The 21,033-nt window shown below is 45.4% G+C and overlaps 1 protein-coding gene across 1 annotated transcript in view; it reads right to left on the bottom strand.

The window, feature by feature from the left end:
- Positions 1-1,500: 1,500 nt before the first annotated feature.
- The window catches only part of ATRN (attractin), a 145,251-nt gene continuing 125,718 nt past the window's right edge, over positions 1,501-21,033 (bottom strand). Inside the window, exons 27-29 of the mRNA XM_027455845.3 lie at positions 20,179-20,286; positions 7,969-8,083; positions 1,501-6,937 (exon numbers count right to left, since the gene is read on the bottom strand). Of these exons, the coding sequence (XP_027311646.3) occupies positions 6,813-6,937; positions 7,969-8,083; positions 20,179-20,286 (348 nt within the window). The 3' untranslated portion in view covers positions 1,501-6,812. The remainder of the gene's footprint in view (positions 6,938-7,968; positions 8,084-20,178; positions 20,287-21,033) is intronic.

Below are 21,033 nucleotides of genomic sequence, written 5' to 3'. Positions count from 1 at the left end.
CCATCCCAGCAGTGCTGGGAGCCCATCGATGGTGACACAGGGTCCTGAAGCTCCACCACCACCCAGAGACCCATTGGCAGGTCCCGCTGGCCTTCTTACTAAAAGATCTCCCTCACCTTATTTATGCCTCTGAAAACATCTCGGTTATCATTTTTGTCACCTGACGCCCTGCTTCATTACTCTCTTTGGATAAGAATCAAAACCAAAAATAATAATAATAACATTTTTTTAAAAAATGGAAAGAAATACAAGGAGAAACACAAAAATCTCCATAAAGTGATTTTGCCCAAATGTTGAACTGCGTTAGCTGCGGTGCTCTGGCTCATTTGTACACCTCCCCCTTTCCCATTCATGGGGAAAAATCGGATGTTTGTGCTTCCACCGTAGCAAAAGATGCTTCTTGTACCAACCAGCGACGTGCAGCCCGCCCAAGAGCTGCCTGAACCCCGTCTCCTCCTTGGGTGAGGAGGGGTGACACCCAACCTCCAGCCCAGGCTTTTCTGCAGGGGGCTAAAATCGGTCTCTTTTCACAAAAAGCCTGAAAATTGCCTCCCCACTTTGAGCAGAAGATTGATATTGAAGTGTTTGGGAGAGAAATGCTGCAGAGCAAATGCCTCCCCGACTCCTTCCCCCTGTGCTCCGGGCACGTGGCAGCGCAGAAAACCATCCCTGGGGCTTACGCAGCTCCACGCTGCCCCTTTCCCTCCCTGCCAACCTTTTCTTTGCTCCAAGGCAAGAAGAAAAATCAGAGCGGGGCTGAAACATCTCACACCACACCTTTGCGTTTTATCCTGCTGTCCGAAACGAGCTCAAACTGCCTTTAAAACCCCTACCCCCTGCCCGCTTCATTTCAGGTCCGGACGCAGCATGCTGTGCTTTCGGAGCGGCGCGCTCGGCTCGGCGGCAATTTCGGGGAATTGGGCTTAATGCCACGGGAGCACAACGGTGTTAGGAGACGGCGCCGAATGCAAACCTTCATGGCTCATAAATGCTGGGTTCGACTCCGCTTCGTCTCAGCGGTGCTTAATTTTGAAGCCGAAGAGCGACATAAAAAGAAATGGAGGTCGCCTCGCTTCTGTGGGCATCCGGCATTCAACGAGGTTGCCAAATGGGCAGCAGATCCCCCTGGTGATCCAGTCTTGGGGGATGCTGGATTTTTTCTCTTCTGATTCAAAGAAGCAGCATCCTGGGACATCGAAGGACGCTTCCCCTGCCCACCACCCTCAGGAGACAGCCCAGGACCCAAGGGACCAGGCTCTCCCCCTGCCTGGGGAACCAGGTGGGATGGTTTGGGGACATCACAAGGCACCGTGGGGACCTCCAGCTTCGGTGGAGGACACGTCCTCCCTTCCCTCCTCCCAAATTTTGTGCCTGGCACAGCCAACACAGCCCACTTGAGAGACATGAACACCTCGAGCTCCACCCCGTGCAACTCATCCCCAAAAAGTAACCTTGAGTTATCCCCCCAGCCCCGTCTTAAAAAAAAAAGAAACCAAAAAGGAGTTTTTAACCAGATCGTCTACTTTTTATTTCAGAGGAAAGATTTGCATTATTTACTTTTATTTATATACATGTACTTCACATTTGTATTTAAAATGCACAGACCTCCCGATAATTTTCTCGTTCCTGCTTTAAATTAGCTGTTATTTTACAATACAAAAAATTATACCAAAAACTGCAGTCCTAAATGTGTGTATGTATAACACCCACAGTCCCCAGCAATGAAATAGTTTACAATACTTGCTCATATTTACATATGAATGCAATAAATGCTAAATTATACATATTAACAAACTAAGCTCAAGTCCGAACACAGATAAGAATTGTAAATAATTACAGAACGACCAAAAAAAAAATCCAGAATACAATTAATTCAAGGATCCTAGTGTAAAGGACATTTATTGTGCACAAATTTCAGAGTAATATAAAACCTGTCTTTATGTTCTTTTTGCTTTCCTTTTTATTTTTTTTTTAGAAAAAAAAAAAATTGGACTGACTTATGTTACGCTCCTCCACAATGATTTTTCTTCCTTCTTCTGGTGAGGTTTGTGGAGCCGATGAGAGGTGTGGAGGGATGGAGGGAACGCCTGGAGAGCTGCGGTCCCTGGAAGACGCACGAACGCCGTCCACGCGTAGTGTTGGAGCGATACAAACCGAACCAAACCTGCCCCGGAGCACAAGATGAAATAAAAAAACCAGCACGCAGCACCCTCAGCATGGGCTACTCATCTCGTTCAAGCAGCTATCAATGGAAAAAAACATGAATTTGACCAAAATTGCCAAGAGTGTGTCTGCAAATGAGGAGCGCATGTCTGCACCTCCCTTCCCTTTGCTCCCCCTGCCCTCACTGCTAAGCTTGCGGGGCTCCGAAATCCCCAAAGGCTCCTTCCCTTCCCCACCTGCCCCTGTGGCACTCCAGGAGATGGCGAGGGAAAATAAAAGTCCACGGGTTATATTATTGATTGGATTGCTTTAAAAGTTGCTCCCGGCACGCAGGGCCTGGTCTTTGCTTCCTCGCAAGCTCAGTGCTGAGAAATCCGCATTTTGGGGAAAAAGGAGGGTTTTTAAAGGGGCACGGCCAAGGGCATGTGGGGTGGCTCTGTCCCCAGCTTGGGTTTTGGTGGAAAAGCAAAAGCAGCCGCTGGCACGGCGGTGGTTATGGATGGAGATGGGCTGAGTGCCGTGGTGCTGGGCCTCAGCCTGGTTTTGGGCAGGCCTCGAGCTTTATTTTAGCCTCTTGGGTGAGCCAAAAAACTTCACCAAAAGCTCATTTTGGTTAACTGAGGGCCAGCAAGCCAAGCTGCCATTTTAAAACCATACCATAAACCATGATGACGTGGTTTGGTAAGGGTTTACCACCGAGAAAATGATGTTTTGTGGCAGTATTTAGTGTACAAACCAGCCCTAAGGAAGCCTGCAACTACCAACAAGGGCTTTGTGGAGCCTGTCGTGCCCTTACAGCACCACACCATCAAATTTGGGGACATTATACGCTACGACTTTGTGTTGATCACAGGCATAACCCCATCACATGCAGGTTTATTTTGGCATTTTCAATACAGCACATTTTAAGCCCCATGAGAGTGGCAACAACTCAGAAGCTGTGTCCTACAAATCTTCCTGTATCCAACATCTTGACCCCTATCACGGAAAGGGTCTCCTATCGCTCATCCTACAACAGTCCAGAGAAAATTTTGGGCTAAAAAATGGGCAATGGCGAAGCAAAAACATACTATTTTTTTTTTTGGAGATCCAGTGGCACCGTTGCTTTCTAGAATAAGAGGGCCGCAACATTTTTTCTTGATTTTTTTAAAGGCTACTCTCAAAAAATAAGGGCTGAGACCTTGAATGCTGAATTTCAGCCAGTTACAAACGCTTGAAAATAGTGATTTTGAATGAAAATCACTGGTACAATCTTAATAGGAGAGGCTTAAACTGCTGACTTAATCCTCCAGGTAACGACTACTTTAAGTACATTTATTACCTGTCTTCAAGCGTTGCTACTTCCCCTTTCAAACAGAAGAGCCTTGTTTTACTTTGCTTACACATTTAAGTGAAACGCATTTGAATACATAAAGTCAAGTTATGCCTCCCTGCTTTACACCGCAAGATATCAGGACGATAATTTGATGTTTCTTTAAAGCTCTGGAAAGTTATCTAATGCTCGTCATATGAAGAAGTTATTAAGACAAAACTCATACATCATTTAAAATGCATCAAAAATACATTCAATATTTTTTTTTTCTGGTTTATATACACTTTAAATCTTTCGACGTTCTGCACACTACTGTATAGTTTATGTACAAGTGCAAAATTGGTGTGTTATTTTTCATTTATTTACAGATTCTCCCATGAAATCAGGTTGCTCTTTTTCCCCCCTCACCTCCAAGGGAAACAACCCCACAAATCCTTCACTTCTGATATTGGCCCGGTGATAAACCACCAGCAGTCCTTCCCCCCATCCGTTCCCATCCTCGTCTCTATTTTACCTTCAAGCTGGGATGAAACTGTTTGCAGCAGAGATATGTATGAGAGTTCTCTTTTTCCCTCATCAGTATGGAGATAAGATGCAGAGCAGAGCTACATCCAAAAGGAGCCGTTTTGTTTGATTTATATAAATAAATCTCGTTCCTCTATTTACATTTTTTTTTTTTTGGTTCTGCTAATCATCAAAGTTTGATCGTTTTTGCTCATTTTTTTGAATACCTGACACCTCACTTCTGGGCACGTTCCTCCTTTTGAGACCAAACCACCCAGCTCTCTCTGGGGGAAAATCATCCCTGTCCTTTTGGTAACGTGCAAATACATCACCCTCCCAGGCCTGTTGTTCAGAAAGCCGCTTCCTTCCAGGAAAGCAACAGCTTTAAGCACTGCTGAAGTGCTGTCCCGAATACAGAGACTTAAGCACGAGAGTTTTCTTAATTTGGGTTGGCAGATCTCCACCCCAAAAGGGCTGGAGAAGCAGGAGAAGATGTTTTTGAGCATGAGGCTGCGCAGCACAACTGAAAGCACAAGCAGTTAGAGCAGGGGAGGAATTGTAGTCCAGTATTATTTCTCTGGTACAGTCTACTCCAGGTTAGCCCTATACACATAGAAAGTCACAAAATATGTGCAGGAGATGAATCTGTCTGAGGTAATCTGTGCATCAGCTACAACTAAATTGCCTAAAACCCTTCATTCTGAAAGACATCGCTCATCCCTTTCCCCCCACCTCGATTTCTTTTCCCCAGAGGGAGTTTACACTTCTGGTATAGAAGCAGATTGGGGAATATACATACAAACATATATATACAAATATATGTATCTATGCATTTCTCCACCTTATTTTTTTCTGCAGTTCTGTTGGATTTGGTAAATGACACACCAGCTCAGCAGCAAAATCCACCGAGATTGCTGTCCCCCGTCACCACCGCCCGGACACACACAGCAGCTCACATCTTTATTGCAATGCCGCGCTCCAAAAAGGTTCTTCGAAACACGTACTAACAGAAAGGAACAAGTGGCTGATATGTGATGGATGGATTACCAAAACGTGCACAAAAAAAGATGCAGTTACTTGGGTGGCGTTTGGGGAAAAGGTGCTACCAGACCAGAAGATTGGACAGCAGCTCCCTTCGGTCCCCCTGGTTTGTTGCTTCTCCCTTGCATAAATTCCAGATGTCCTCCTAAGAAACCAGCAATCCAAATGGAACCACACATAAAGTGATTAAGTTATGATTTTGTGCCTCGTTTGGCACATCACATCACCATCATATCTCCTCCACCACCATTTGGCGTGGTCCCGGCACTGCACCACATGCACCCGTCGTGATCCACTGGATCCACCATCAGCAGAGACGTCGTGCAGCAGCACGCACAGACAGGTACAGCCCCACTTCGAACCTCCAAACACAATCCCAACTAAATCGCTTTAAAAAGGGCCAGACGGTTTGACACATCCTCCAAAAGCCAAGCCTTTTTTTTCTAGCTCTTTCCAAATCCCTTCCTTACACCAACAAGCCACCGTCTTCAGCATCTCAGACCTGATCCGAACACTCAACCCACATGGGGAACATCATTTAATCACGGAAAATCCAAACCTGTGGCCAAATGAAGCTGCTCTGCCTAAGTTTCTTCTTTTTTCCTCGTCCTCAAATGACCTCGCACCCGGAGTGTTGCTTTTTACACCCAGTAAGGAGATGGGACAAGTCTTGCTGCCAAGGAGCAGCGCCTCCGTGCACCGGCACAGCTCGGCTCTTGTCCAGAAAAATGGCCTGAGGGAAAGGGGAGGGAAAGAGGCCAAATGGGCAAAGAAACACAGAAGAAATGTAACGTATCTGACCTAGAACACAAGCTGCTTCTATTAAATGCGCCGATGAAGCCAGGAGTTTTCTTCTGAGATACTGAAACTCTGCTTTCCCTCCAGATATTTCCATCTGGCTGAGTAGTTGGTGGGTCAGGAAAATGCTATTTTCCCCTGACTGCACGTGATATATTATAAAGATCACAGATTGCCTTGAGTGACATTCTCTCTCTCTGTATATATATATTTAAAAGGAACATAATTATGTTAAAAAGAAATGCGTGTAGTAGTCTCCTCACTCCCTAGATCTGTTCAAGTCTAGGCACTTGTGTGTGGTGTACTCCAAGTAGGTTAAGACTATGTAAACACTGAGTCCTTCAAACAGCAACACTCAGCTCCTCCAGGTATTGCACGTGGTCTGAGCAACACACGACATCACCCTTTAAACCACCCTAGCTCTTGCCTTCCTGACATTGTGGACCATAATTACTACAAAAAAATTGTATCTGGAAGAGAGTTCCACTTAAATAACGCGGGAATAAACATATATATATATCAAATGAAAAGGATGAAGATGCCTTGAAGACTAATTGTAGTGTTTATGTGTTGAGAGCTGACACCTGTAAACACTGCATCTTTTTTTTTTTGTTTTGTACAGTTTGATAAATACATGAACTACAAAGCACTTTCCATGTATAAACCTGAGTGTCATTCATTGTACTACTGTTCTATTTACACTGACCATGAACGGTGGGGAACGGATGTTTCTGGACCTGCAATAAAATTATTTTACTTTAAACTCGAAGAGAACAAAGGCGCAATCTGAAGCCACGTGTCAGTAAAAACTTAAGTGGAGCAGTTGTCAAAGAAAGCCGACTATCACGTAGATGAGAGAAAAGGCTGGGTTCAAGGAAACTGTGTTTTTCTGAGTGCTTCTAGTCTCTTGTGACACAACTTGAAAATCTTCCTCCTCCTAGGTGTTACTTCTCCGTTTTGTGTAAAACCCCATACAGTTTCTGATGTCCATGCATCAAATACAGGTTCCTGGCTGTGCAGGGGGCTGCTGTTTCCGATTTCGTATTGCACCCGATTTCTCTTTGTAGGCAATTGGCATCTGTTGTGAAATGTCCACCAGTGCGCTGGCCACAGCAAGACCTGAGGCAACAGAACAAAACGGTCACAGAAACAAATTCTTTCACCGCAGCTGAGAAAAACCCTCCGAGCCACGAGATGAATATTATTTTTTGAATTGTTCTTAAGAAAAAGCAAACTAGAAAAGCATTTTGGCTGAGAGATTAAACTCTAGAGGCTACTCTGAAGTAAGCTTTTAAATACTGCATGTTTTATTGAAAGCAACTGCAGTAGAAGAAGCTGGAAATAAGATGCGTGGGTATTAATGGATAAGACACCCATGATATTAGAGGGAGGAGTCTTTCTCTCCACCAGTAAGTGTGCTAGAATAAATGCTCAAAGCACCTGTGCACGGAGGTTTCACTGCACTTCCCGGACATTCCTCTTCTCTGTAACCTCCTCCCATCATATCCATGGATAAACCACTAGCTCACAGCCAAACCATCCCATCCCAAAGCCAATGAACAACTTTTTAAGATCCTCTGCTTAAAAATTTTAGATTACCATCCTCTCCAGGCACTGGAGAAACCCCAGTTAAACCACCAGCTGCCCAGCAGAATAAGTCTCAGCTCTGTGCAGTGAGGTTTAACTGAAGAGGGGCTTGGACCAAGGAGACCTTAAGCTGGATGGAGAAAACCTCACCGTCTGGAGCTGCTAAAACCAGGACATGGATGATTTGCAAGGACCTGATGTCCCTCTATGGATGGAGCAGGGAATGGAGTCAACAGGCTAGGAGATGAGTTATTTTCATAAGTATCTCCCGCAAACCTGTCCGTAACAGTTTGCACTTTTTTTCCCAGCTGTAAATTAAAGTGTAATCCAAATATCGAGTGTTCATCCACCAACTGACCCGAGAAATTGAATCAAACCTGAGGTAGGAAGCTAGCAGGGGCCAAGCCAGCCAGCTTCAAATCACTTGAGAACATCCACACCAGCTGCGGTGCGGACACGGCAATTACTGCGGGACCAAGTCTGAAACCCCAAGGTGAACGAATCGCTGAGGCTGGGGAAGGAGCCCAGAAGTTAATACCAAGGTAGCCGAGGATGTTCCTCACCTGACTGTCCTGGTGGTGGTATACCCCCAAGTCCTCGAGGCAACCTCACGAACACGGAGAGAACAGCAGCTTTGTTGCCAAAGCAGGGCTCCAGCGCTATGGGTTTCGGCACAGTCTGCGGGGAGGGAAGGAAGAGGAGAAGCTGATGTTACACGGTGTGTTGCACCCTCCCTCATCCCCCAGTGTCATCTTTTTTTTTTTTGGATCGCACAAGCTCCAGGGCACGAACCGTATTTCTGCGCTTGGCCAGCTTCCAGCGCGCAGCTAGCAAAGCTAAACCCAACGTTGCTAACAATCAAAGCCCTAGTCATCATAAAAAACACATTTACTTAATAAAATCCAGCTATTAAGAAGTCAAGCGCTGCGCCAGGCTTGTATTTCTCCCTAAATTCAATAACCAAGGAGCAGTTTACGGCAAACAATGGGATTAAGCTCCGAACCCATCAGCAGCACTATCACAACGAGCAGCACGCCGGGACTCGGGGGTTCAGCATCCATTTCCAGAGCTCAGCTCTGTGTCACAACACCACGGCCCTGCCTGCATCGACACGGAGAACACCACCGAGTCCCCAAACACTGCCTCCTTTCTGTTTGCTTTACGCTGTCCTCACAGCCTTGCCTTTCTGGATTGCAAAGCTCCTGCCTCTGGATCTGGTTTCAGTGAGCAGCTGCACCAGGAGTGGCCACCTATTACTAAACCCTATTTGAACACAACCCTTTTTGAACAAGGTTCCACACTTACGTTGCAAACACGAGCATGAAAATAATTTGCAGATAAAACGTGAATCGATGAGCATGACGAAACAACGGGCGGGCAGCCCTCTCCCACGCCAGAGGAGCAGCGTTGTGGATGCTCCCCTTAACGCTCTGCTATCTGGTGTTAGAGAGACAAAATGCAACAGCACAGCCCAGAAACTAAAATATGGTTTTACCTATGTCAGGCCCCGATCCCACCCACATTTCTGTGAGATCAGGATGTCCCAGCAGTGATCTGAGAGTGTAAGTTTGAGCCTGGAAGCGCAGGATCAAGAGACTGCTTCCTTTTGTTTCCCAAGGAAAAAAAAGCTGAGAACCACTATTTTACCTGATACACGCAGTGAGAGCTGATTTCTTTTTTAGTATGGACAAGCTAAACTCTAGCCTGGTATTAATGAAATAATTATTGCTTTTTTCATTAGGCATTAGGTTGTACTACTGTACTTAAATGCTCAACAGAAACTCGATACGATCCGAGACATTGAAAAAAGGGAATAGGAGTCAAACGATGCAATTAAATTACTGCTGTGCTATAAAGAAAAGAAGGAAAAAAAAAAAAGATGACAGCAAGTGAAATGAAACATAAAACTGTTTTCATATCTCATATTTACCGTAATGATTGCAACAACGATTAGTTGGTCCGTGCAAGGTAGACAAATACCTGTGCTACAGACCAAGAAGCCTGCAGCCTGCCTTGTTTAGGACTGCAGATTTCCACATCTCCTCCCCACCCCCAGCAAAGGGATCCAGCTCCACAAAACGCCTTCCCCGTGAAGCATCCAAGCATATCCTGGTGCTATATCCCACGGGCGACTCAATTACCAGGGCTAATGGAGAGAGCACAGGGAAGGCAACTGCGGAAACGCAGCGCAGAGGCTTCTGGTAGGGGAGCAGGATCCGAGCATAAAGTTTATTTTCATCCAGAGGGATCGTGCACCTTCCTTTCCATGCTGTGCCAACGTGGGGTTGTAGGGTTGGGGAGATACAGCGAGTCCTCGTGCTCAGGGTGAGCTGCAGAGACCGAGGGAATAAGCCAGCAGCGAAGCGGTGGTGGGAGGAAAAGTACGACGGAAGAACTGAAGAAGCCAAGAAGAGATCATCTGCTCTAATCTCTTTTTAATGTATTTGCTTTTAAGTCCTGCTGGATTAATCAGGACGCGTCTGCAGCTCTGCTGCTTCCCCTGCTCGAATTGCGGAGCGCGGCTCTGCTTCAAACACGCTCGTGCTCATCATCCTCCAGCCAACGCGGGCAACGGGGGCTTCGAGAGCCTCTTGGGTTCTCTGCATGCAGCCCCTCGCTATCACGGTGCAATGCTCTGCTTCAGAAGCAGTCACTCCTGCCTCTGCCATCACCTCTGGAGACCTTTCTGGGGATTTTCTGCTCCTGGTCCCCGCTGCTCGGACACCAAAGACTTTCCTCTACCCTAAATTCCTTCCCACCTGCATCGATCCGCCAGCTCACGTCCTCCATGCGCTCCCTGCGCCTTTCCCTGCTGCACATCTCGGCCCTCGTTGGGCTCATCTGAATGAGGGATGCTCTGAATCTCTTCTCTGAACACAAATATTCCCTTCTCCAGCTCTCCCAACAGCCCCTCTCCGCTCCCTCCTCTGCTCTTTGGACCGCGGGTGACCTGAGAGGCATTTCAGGCCCCTGCAATGGCATCAAAGCATCCCGAGCCTCCTGAACATGCTAAACAGGTAAGAAAGGGAGTATAAAGTTTATTATGCAGCTCTTAAGTCACAGAGCTGAAGGGGCTTGGAGGGTAATTTAGCTCGTCTCAGCCCCAAGCAGGATCCTTTCTCCTCCTCTGCCCTTTCCAACTAATGAACCCGCAGCGTGCAGCAGAAACTTTCATTACGAGTCCCCACGGGCATGATCTTTCTTTGTTCCATGGGATTTTTAGTTTTATTTCATTCCTCAAGGTCACACGCCTCCCTCCTATCTGTTCCCCCGGTCCCAGCCTGAACCACGAAAAGCTCCCACACGTGTCACTGGTGCTGGAAGAGCCCTGCCCGGGTGGCTGGTGCTGTCCCCAAGCAAGTGACAGCAGACCCCAGCCACACAGAAACCTAAATAAAACCCTGTTATTTGCCTCCGACCCTCATCCTGCCACGTATTTTTAATCTATCTGCAGTACCAGGGATAGCTGGGGGCAGAGGTAAAGGAATTGTTTAGTATTTCACCGCCTGCAGGGCCCTGTTTCTATTTACCATGCAAAGCGAGGACGTACACTTTATAGAATGATGCATCCAGAATCTGTCAGGCAGTCGTGAGCTAATTTGAAAGGAATACGCTAAGAACAAGATTATCTTGTTGCAGCTAATCCCGGTCTTAAATCTACAAGGAAAAAACAGTCTCGTGTCCGTCAAACCCAACCGTTTGCCCGAGACGAGCTGCAGTTAGGAGCTGCAAAAGCAGCACGAGGAATGAAGCCCCATGGATTTGTTTTTGACAGCAGCAGTTGGGGCACCTGCTTTTTGAACCGTGACTCAGGGCGCATCTCATCCCCGCGTGCCCAGCCCAAAGACGAAGCTCAGCCTGATGAAATGACTCAGGCGCCGAGCGAGGGGGATGGAGAATTCGATGTGAGGTCAGCCGGGAGTGAAGGGCATCCCGTGCCCTCTGCGAGATGCACGACAACCCAGAGCTGGAGCCCGGGGACTGTATTCTGCAGACACAGAGGAGAACATGTGGATAATTCAACCAGCAACTTCGTGGTTATCTTGCTTGAAGATGTAACCCACAGCTGGCCTTGCCTTGAGCTTGCTCGTGATTTTACACGACCTATGCACATGTCACCATGGCACAGAGCAGCTAGGGAAGGGCTGGCTGCCTTCCTCGAGCTGTATTTTTGTGGGGAGACCCAAGATCTCCCATCTCCTTCTCCTCCTCAGCCTGTCTCCCTCCTGCCTGGCTGCTGAGCGCTCTCGTTGAAGACCGAAGCTGCTTTTCCACAAGGAGGTTTGGAGCGGGTTTGGGAACCAGAGATCAGGTCATTGGAAATGCTCGTGCTTCAGTCTGACAGGTGGCTTTTAATGGCCCACTTAAAAAAAAAAAGCAGATCTCCGAAGTTTGTAACACCTTTCATCAGATGGTTAAAACCAGCCTCTGCCAGAGACTTTCATCTAGAGTGTTTTGATAAACCCATTGTTGAATTATATAAAGCAATTCCTTTTTATTGAAGGCTTAATGGCACAATAAAGCACACATTATTCAAATCTATGCAAATCAGGTGCATCCCTCAGACACTTGGCACACGCTGAGTGCTTTGCGCAGCGCCTGAACAGCAGCGTCCTGCCCGGGAGGGGGCACAGAGGGGAGAGGCGAGCCCAGCTGCTGAGAATGTGGCCGGAGAGGCAGCTAACGGGGTAAAAAAGATCTCACCTTGGCTGGCACGGGTCGATTTGGACAGCCAAATTGCCATCTGACAGCCCGGCAGAAAGCAGCCGTGCCCTCAGCTTGAGCACAACGAGCTTGCTGCCAGCTCCTGGGCTCAACAGCAGCAAGAAATGTGCAGCCAGGAGACTTCTGGTCGCGATGGAGGGCAGTGAAGGGACGTAGTGCTGACCTGGTGCTGATCTGTGCTAGGAGCAGTCTCCTGGTTTCTCTTCCCCTAAAGCTACCTCCTGTCCTTAAAGCAGTGCTGTGGTTGCGTGACCCCTTTGTGCAGCTGGCAACCTGCTCCCTTCTCCTGCAGTGGACTTGGACTACTCTTCCACGCCAGCAGAGCTACAATCAACAAAAACGGTGAAAAAAAAAATAGGAATTGGGATACTGCAAGCATCAAACAAAGACCAAAAATGCAGCAAAGAGCTTTCAGCCCGACGCAGAGATTTAAACAGCCTTTAAGAGGCAGCAAGGTGTGCTGCAGCAGCCGTTTCTTAACCAGAAAGCTCTATGCCAAATTTTGCACTGGGCAGTGCCTGCAAACAGGGACTACCCTAGTTTGGACCAAAACCCCAAGTTAATGGTATTTTACTAAGCCGTGACACGACCCCATTGTTTCTGGGGGCAGCAATTTTCCCTCGATGACTTTACCAGCCAAAGGCACCACTAAAAAACCCAAACGATTTCGGTTGTTTACGAGTTTTGATGTATACTTAATATGCGCAGAGCTTAAACAATTACAGAAGTTAAAAGCTGTAAGAGAGCCATTAGGTCGTCTAATTAGGCTGCCTTCTCCAGCAGCGTGTCCCTACACCAACAGTGCTTTTTCCAGGCCTTTTGTCGGGGCTATTTCTAAGTGACCCAGGTGTGAAGCGCGCCGCCAGCTCCCTTGGGAGACAATTTCACAGCCAAACGCTTTTCACAATCAAGTTCCATTGTACAACGTTCCACCTAAAAAAAACTCTTTTATTTTTATTATTATTTCGTGTCATTATTTCTATTTATGCTGCTTATATTTGACAAATTCTAAAGGTTAATAATATGTCACACAAAACTAACGGCTAGAACAATAAATAGGCTGTGCAATTTAAAAAAAAAAACACGGCGTCAAATTTCTTTAGGTTCTGTAATACACTGCCAGCATATTGTTTCTCAAAATGTATAAAAATACTGTGGGGACGTTTTTTTCCTTAACAAGAAAACATATTTCCGCGGTTTGATCAAATCACTCTTACATGGTTTTCAATTTCCAGCGAGGAAATTAAAATAAAGCAAAAGTCTTACGGTGGGGGAAGAGGAGAGGACCATTATTGAAACAGTTTAACTTTATTATTTGATTTCGCTTCTTCAGATGATTTCACTCTGTAGGAAAAGGGTCAAATTCCATTTGCAAGTTTTTAAATTGTGCCATTAAAAGCCGCCTGAACATTTGTAAAAGAAGTTACAAGCAATTTTCGATAAAAAATAGAGTATTAAGTTTTAAAAATCATATTTTGGGGTAATATGTATGTCTTCCAAGATAGAGACGAATGGACTTCCAGCAACAATTTGCAGCAAATGAGTCTAGATTAAAAATTTATATTTACTTTGTCCCTGATATCTACCTTGGAAGTGACACGGGGGTTGGGGAAGGAATCGCTCACCGCTCTGCCACGCCACCAGGTTCCTGTGTGCGAGGAACTAAATAAAAGTCATATTCGAGCCTTTGAGATGAATGCTAACAGCCTGGAATTGAAAACACCCACCCGAGCATCCTGTGCTCCCGATACCTGGGAGCACAGACGCGGCAGCCCAGCGTAATGGGGCCCGGAGGTCGCTCCCATTGCCTCGAACAACTCTTTTCTATTTTAAAGTGCACGCTGTCGAACTGGCAAAGGCTCCGAGTGAGGGAAAGGATTTCGATAGGCAAGTTTGTATTTCAAAAGCAGTCACCCTGAAATGACAAAAGCCTGGTGTCAGAGCTGTGAGCGTTTCCCTGCACGTTTCAGACCGCTTGCGGTTCTTTTCCAGCTCCCTGCTGATGCCCCAGGGAGGGGATGGGATGGACGAGGCCACGGGGATCAAATCTGGGCAAAACACACGGCAAACAGCGGGTATTTATTTTGGTTTTGTACGGGTGAAGAGGCAGGATTCTTCTGCTTGTTCTTTTTGACCACCGGGCTGGTTTTTGCAGGTGAAAAAGTGCAATAAGAGAAGGAAGGAGGACAGGCGGATGAAGACTGCAAACCCAAGACACGGAAAACCACTGCTTGGCATAAAGGAATGCAAACAGGTCCCCTATAACGTTTTTGGGAAGCTGCTGCTATTATCAGAAGAGACAGTTGCCGGCACTAGAGGGAAAAAAGGAGATTTAAAAGCCTTCTGTAGGGAGCTTTGCACTGTTTCCCTCCAGCAAACTCCTCCTTATCAGCTAAAATCGGGGTCTGTTCTGCTGCAAACTTCGCAGCCTTCAAATCTAAATCCAGTAAAATCTCAGCTCAATTATCAGCCGAATATTCCCCCGATACGAGGCGGGCTTAGCAGCTGTTTGTGCTGATCTCCTGATAGGCCCCTTCCAAATATTTACCGCGCGCATGGAAACGGCGAAAGTTTTCCCCAAGTACCTCATTTTGTACCAGAAACCAACGCGAGGCTCCCAGCACTAGTTAACTGGAAATAATTCATTAGGAGAAGGTTTTACCGGGTGTTTTTGTGGTCACTTCCTCGGGACAGATCCCAGGCAGGCTCCATCTGATGTCGGTGCTGCTAATCCTTCTTGCACACCTCCCTGCCCACCGCTGGTGACTCCGAGCCTCCTGTTCCAAGGGGATCCTACACTTTGCTCTGAATTAGCAGGCACAGGCAGGATTAATGCCAAATATAAAGCACGAGCTGGGATGTCACATCTTGCTTTGTGTCCCTTGTCACCCTGATGCAACAGGAGGGCTCCCACGATCCGCACACGGACCGTGCGTAACGAGTGGAAGTGCTTTTGGGGCTTTTTTTTGTCCTTTTGTAAAGACAAGGAGACAGCTACACGCTGACACGCTCTGAACGGCTTAGCCTTAATGCAGGGAAAAGCTCCCAGAGCCAGCAAATGTGAGAAACCCCAGAAATAATACATTAGAAGTTAAATTGCATTTCCAAAGGCAAAGCTCACAAGCCCGAACAGCCCGTGTTAGCCAGGTCAGGTGAAACACCCCCAAACTTTCTGGCCTCAAAGGCTGTGTGCCGACCACCTCCAGCACAATCAGTTTAGGATCATCCAGTTTTTATTTTCACCCCTCAATTTCATCCCCTCCCTCCAACCATTATCCTTTTGGGACTCTTCAAACAACCACCTCTCCCTTTCAGCTTTGGAAAATCTGAACCTGCTCTGTCCTCACTTTGACACATCTCAATAGCACGGTCATTTTTTTTACGATTGCTCCTACCTCCCAGCCCACGTGCACTTTGCCAAGCCTGCTACCCTTCCACATCTGCCTGCTTGCCCAAGGACTCCCCAGCTCATCTGGGTGACCTGGCAAAGCAGGAGGCTCTGTGCTCACCATGCTCATGTTAACCCAGCTCATTTTATAAGTGAAATGGGGTGGGAAGCCGATCTGCCACCAAATTTGATGAACAAAGAATGGGTCAAAAACATGGGAAGCGAGGTGGAAAGGAGCAACAACCAGAGGATAACAGCCCTAAAACCCACCGGTTCCTGCTTCTCTCATTGCATGAAGCAGAGCTACAAGTAAAAACGAAGGTGCCGTGTAGCAGCGATGGAGCTGGACGATGCTTTATCCACATCCAATATTTTATTATTTTATTTTTTCCACTCCTCACCACGGAGGCACCAGGGCTATCGCGCTCGCCACAGGACTCCTCACCGCTCCTCATTACAGGTGGTTACAACCCCACTGCAGTGTGAAACGAGTTTAACAAGGGCACAGCTCAGATGTGAAATACAAGTAGGCTGAGGATATAAATCTGTGGTATCCCTTGCCTGCTCCTAAATCAGCCCACCACTACGTCTCTGTACTTCTTGAACAGATGGGACCTTCTGGCAGTCTTTAAACCACTTAACAACACTCTTCTGTAACAAAACAAACTAATTACTGGAGAAAGATGCTATTTTCCATCAAATTTCTGCTATTTTTATGGAGTCAGCCAGAGCTGATGTCTGATTAAGGACTTGCAGTGAAGCTATTTTGCCTTCAGAAGCCCAGCACAGCAGAATTAAATGCACACCCGCGCGAAGGTACAGAGCATGCTAAATGAACTTCAGCGGGGTTTTGCTCACCGACACCTCTCTCCATTTAGGTACCTACAAATGCGGACAGCCTGTCGATCGCGGATGCAAAGATAATCATCTCTAAGCACTGCCTTTGCACGTCGCATCCCTAAACACAGCACAGCAAGGCTCAGCTCCACCAGGCAAATGCTTTGTTTTATGAGAGTGTTTTTCAAAGCCTCTGAAAGCTTCCGAGACAATTCTGTCTGACTTAAGGATAAACTTCCCTAATGAAACAATTTTCTTGTTGATCTTGCAGGTGTTTTGCTCAAGCTAAGCATTTGCTTGCTACGCTGTTATGTGCTTTCCTTGGGAATCTGCAAGTCTTAGCTTCATTCCGTTACCAACTCAAAAATACCTGGGACTCACTGTAAAAAATAAAAACTTTCCAAATTCTCACGGAAAACAGTCTTCTACAAATCACTGCACAGAGCTGCGAGATTTGGCCTTAGATACCCAGGGATGTTAAATACTCATAGAAGAAATTACGATAGGCAGCACCTCCGAATGCAGGAAAAGCTGCAGAGAAAAGCCAATGGATTTTGTAATAACTAAGCAAATTTAGTGGTAGATTTGTGATCCGCTGGGTATTTGTTGAGCGGGAAATAAACCAAAGCAGCTAGTTCCGTGTTGCCTAGCTGCAGACTATATTATGAATAGTTTCCCTGCAGGTAAATCATTTTCTATTACTTCTAAGTACCCCAGGAAAAATACTAATTGAAAACACAGTTCTAATACTGTCCAGCTGGAAAACATTAGCTTAGGATGGAACTAGCTTGACACTGGCTGCCAATTGGCTATGTACAATGGAAAAGGAAATTAATCTCTTGCAGACAAGACATCCCATTTTCCAATTCTACTTTGTAACCCTCAAATAAACTCATTATTAACCAAAGGCTTTGATTCACATGGGGAAAGGAAAACATCAATGTGTGCCTGATAACGCCAGCCTGGATTTCTTGTGTAAAACGAAAGCTCTCCAAGTTTGACACAGCGAGTGGCAGAGCACCCAGAGAACGACTTATGGTCCAACAACTTAACAGCATTTCTTCTCACTCCTTCCTTGGCTAATAATTAAAGGACAGATAAAATGAAAAGAAAAATGCGGTTCCACATTTCTATAACAACCCAGCTCATCTTCCTTCAGCTCCCTCCTGCTAAAAGTTTTTCTCACATGCAGGCGGAAAAGGGATGAGAGAAAACCACTGAAGCTGACCTCGGAGATATCGAGATTGCTTTTTCACTTCTAATAAAATTCACTTACATGCAGCATCCAGCAGGTTAGGCAGTCTCAGAGGGGCTGTTCCCCATGCTGCTCACAACCTACACGTCTCCTGCACCTCCTCTCCTCTCAGCTTCAACTTTGCTGAAACACTCCAGACTTTCATACATGCTTTCATCCCCTACGTAACTTCTGCAAGCTATCAGTAAAAAAAATATATAAATAAATAAATAAAATTAGTTTCTCTCCTTGTCATGGAAAAGCATCCTCATTCTGCACGTAGGTCTTCCAGCAGATGGAGTTACCTGCTGGCACAATAGCCCATGTCCTCTCTTTGGCTCCTGGTTGCTGCAGACACTTTGTGCCATTTGCCTGATTTAGACTGCTTCATTTTTGTCTGCAATGGATTAAGAAGCATTTGCACGCCTTGCTGAATTATCAGCACAGAGGGTAATTAGCAGTTGGTAACAATTTCTGGGTCTGAAAAGGGACATATGTCCATCTGTCCACAGTCTTACTTATTATGCTTAAAATTGGCTTCTCCATCCCTTCTTGAGTAACCCAAGGAGGTCAGACAAGTGGGATATGGACGATGACGGCAGACATGGGAATGCAAGGAAATAGAGCTGCTAGTGCCAGAAAGACGAAATCCTGTCTGCCGATGCACTTCAAAGGAGGTTTTTGCATTCCTCTAATCAAAGGAGAAACTGAGAAGAAAATAAAAAGCAGAGAGGTACCGAGGAGCAAGGGAACAAAAAGCTCATATGAAAAAGAAACGAGCACTGCCAGCCGAACAAGAAGAAAAATAACACACATCAGAACAGCAGAGATCCAAAGTTTAGCATCTTCTCTGCAGTTCTTTGAGCGCAGACAAACTTGTCAGAGATCAAAAAGTTTAGGACAGCTTTGTTCTGGACTGATCCTATAGGGGTGGTGTTTTTAGTTAGCTTATTTCTACAAAATTAATGTGAATAATGGAAAGAGGGGAGGGGAAATGCCCAGACAGACTGTAGCCCAAAACCACCAGCCCCACAAACACGCACACAATTATGCCTCCATCCCAATGGAAACATCATAAACATCCTCTGCTTCTTCAATGAAGCAGTGAGTAAAAGGCTATAACACGTTGGGCAACAGCCCAATTTTACAAGCGTGTATTGCAAAGTCTTGGTGAGCTGTTAGAGGCCAATGATTCCCAATCCCTATCAACATAATAACAAAATTAGAAGTTACAGAAACAAAGAAAAACTGAATGATTAGGAGTAAAATGAACATCAACAAGGAGTATGGTCACCCTGGGCCTCCAAGGAGTCCCAGGCACAGGTCAGCTTAGTTGCTCAGTCAATCCATTACCCCAAATTACTGAGTGCCTTTGCAAATTTTACTTTGTTTTCTCTACCTGTGAAAGTTCCTACCTGCAAAGCTGGGACACTAAACCCTTAGCTTTAAAGAGGTAGCGATGATTAGTTCATGAAGTATTCAAATATGGAGCAGTCACAGGAATCATTCAAAGCTTGGGACAGGTTTGGATGAAATACAGTAAATAACGAGGACAAATAACAAAACTACAACAGTGTATTGAGAATCTTTCTCTTCTGCTCTTCCATTCAAGAATCAGATGGAAAAAAGTACTGCAGCTTGCCATGAAAGACTGTATTCACATTTGTGTAAAGAAGAGCTAAGGCTGTAGGGGCGACCTTAATTGTGACATTTCCTGATGCTAAGGCCAATATTTAAATATGAATATCCACCAAACAGAGGTTCTGGGGTCAGATTGTTTTTGGGTGCTTTAAAATATTTGAAATGCACACATTTTTGATAGAAAAGGATAACTTGCTTTCTTGCCACAGTAGCAGAAAGTGAGAAACTTTGTGCCTGGATTAATGAAGAAGACTTCAAAGAACTGAAGTGTGAATAAAATACCACAGCTACTTTAGACAGAAGAAAAAAAATATCAATGTTCTCAAGTTCTTAACTTTTCCTTTTTGAGTATGAGTCTGCTAGTGGAAGCATGACATTAAAAAAGATCTTTTAATTTATTAGTCTCCTTTTAAACACGTGTTTCCTAAAAATACAACGTGCTGTGACTAAGAACATGCCAGGCAGGTTTTAGACAATGATTTCTCCACACTCCTATTTATGTATCACAAGATGTATTTGAAAATATATTTATAGCCAGAAATATGTTGATACTATTACAGTACACAGACATGATTATATTCCTGTTTGATTTGAGAGATCGCAGAAAAATGCTTTCTATTTGCAGTACCTATAGCTATTTCTAGCCAAATGTTCTGCCGTGTAAAACCGCATTCTTCTCTATTACAAGGCATAAAAACCAACAAAGCAAACACAAAATCTCATACCCTACAAACAGCATAGCTCTCAGCTAAACCAGCCCAAAAGTTGTAAACATAGACCCGAAGGTATCAAATCAAATGAAAACGAGATCTGTTGGCCCTCAGAGACTTATAGTTTCTCGTAGATACCTGGCAAATAGAGATTTTTGGATTATTGCATTAACCACAGTTTAAAACAAGTACCCACGATGAATTATGGTGAGGACCACCCTAAAGCACCAGCTCTCACCTTTATGCTTCCCCCAATGAGATCTGGCGGTTCTTCATCTGTTTCTAAGGCAACGTTGATGGAGGCGAAGGGGCGACTTGCCATCTGTTGCATCTCACGGAGTAGTTGCTAATTTGATAAACAGAAAAATAATATTATTAGTTTATTGTTCCAACACAAAGAGGAAAAACCACGCATCGGAGAGGTTCTGCCCAACGCAAAGGGATATCAGTGAACACGGGAAAATAACCTCCTGGTGTTTTAACAGGATGAAGGGCACAGGTAATTGTAAATATTCACGTTACTACAGTTTAACAAGTCATTGCAAGTAGAGCTGTACAGCACCGTCTTAGCCTGACTTGCTTGCAAAGGAAAACCCATCCACTTAAGTTACCATAAAGCAGCTAATTCCTTTTCAAGCTGTGATCCCCTAGCTGTTTGTCATCACCTGTCCGGGGCATAGGAGGACTCCATAAGATTTGTGGGAACCATTTTAAAATTAAACTAGCAGCAGTCCGTACCAACTGTAAGAAAGGATCTGACTTTTTTTTTCCTAACAGCACTGGCAAAATGTTGTCAGGTGGCTACTGAATAATTATTTCTGTTTGTTTCCTTTCTAAACACAGCAAATGCATCAAATGACAAATACGTCCTTGCTGCAATATGTTTTATTCCAACAGAAAACGTTTTCCTGAGCAAATCCCTGCAAGCCTCCACGACACGAGACATCTTTTATTGTGCTCTTAAGCAGTTTTAAGCACTATGATGCAGCTCCCTTTTTTTTGAAGGCAAAATAATGTTTCCTATAGGACTAGAAACAGCATTTCAGCTGGAGCCAAGCTGTGGACACATACACTCCTGCTTGGTTTCGGCTGC

This window comes from Anas platyrhynchos, chromosome 4 (assembly GCF_047663525.1).
Source record: "Anas platyrhynchos isolate ZD024472 breed Pekin duck chromosome 4, IASCAAS_PekinDuck_T2T, whole genome shotgun sequence".
Classification (NCBI taxonomy): Eukaryota; Metazoa; Chordata; class Aves; order Anseriformes; family Anatidae; genus Anas; species Anas platyrhynchos.
This window is presented reverse-complemented; position numbering and strand designations above follow the sequence as displayed.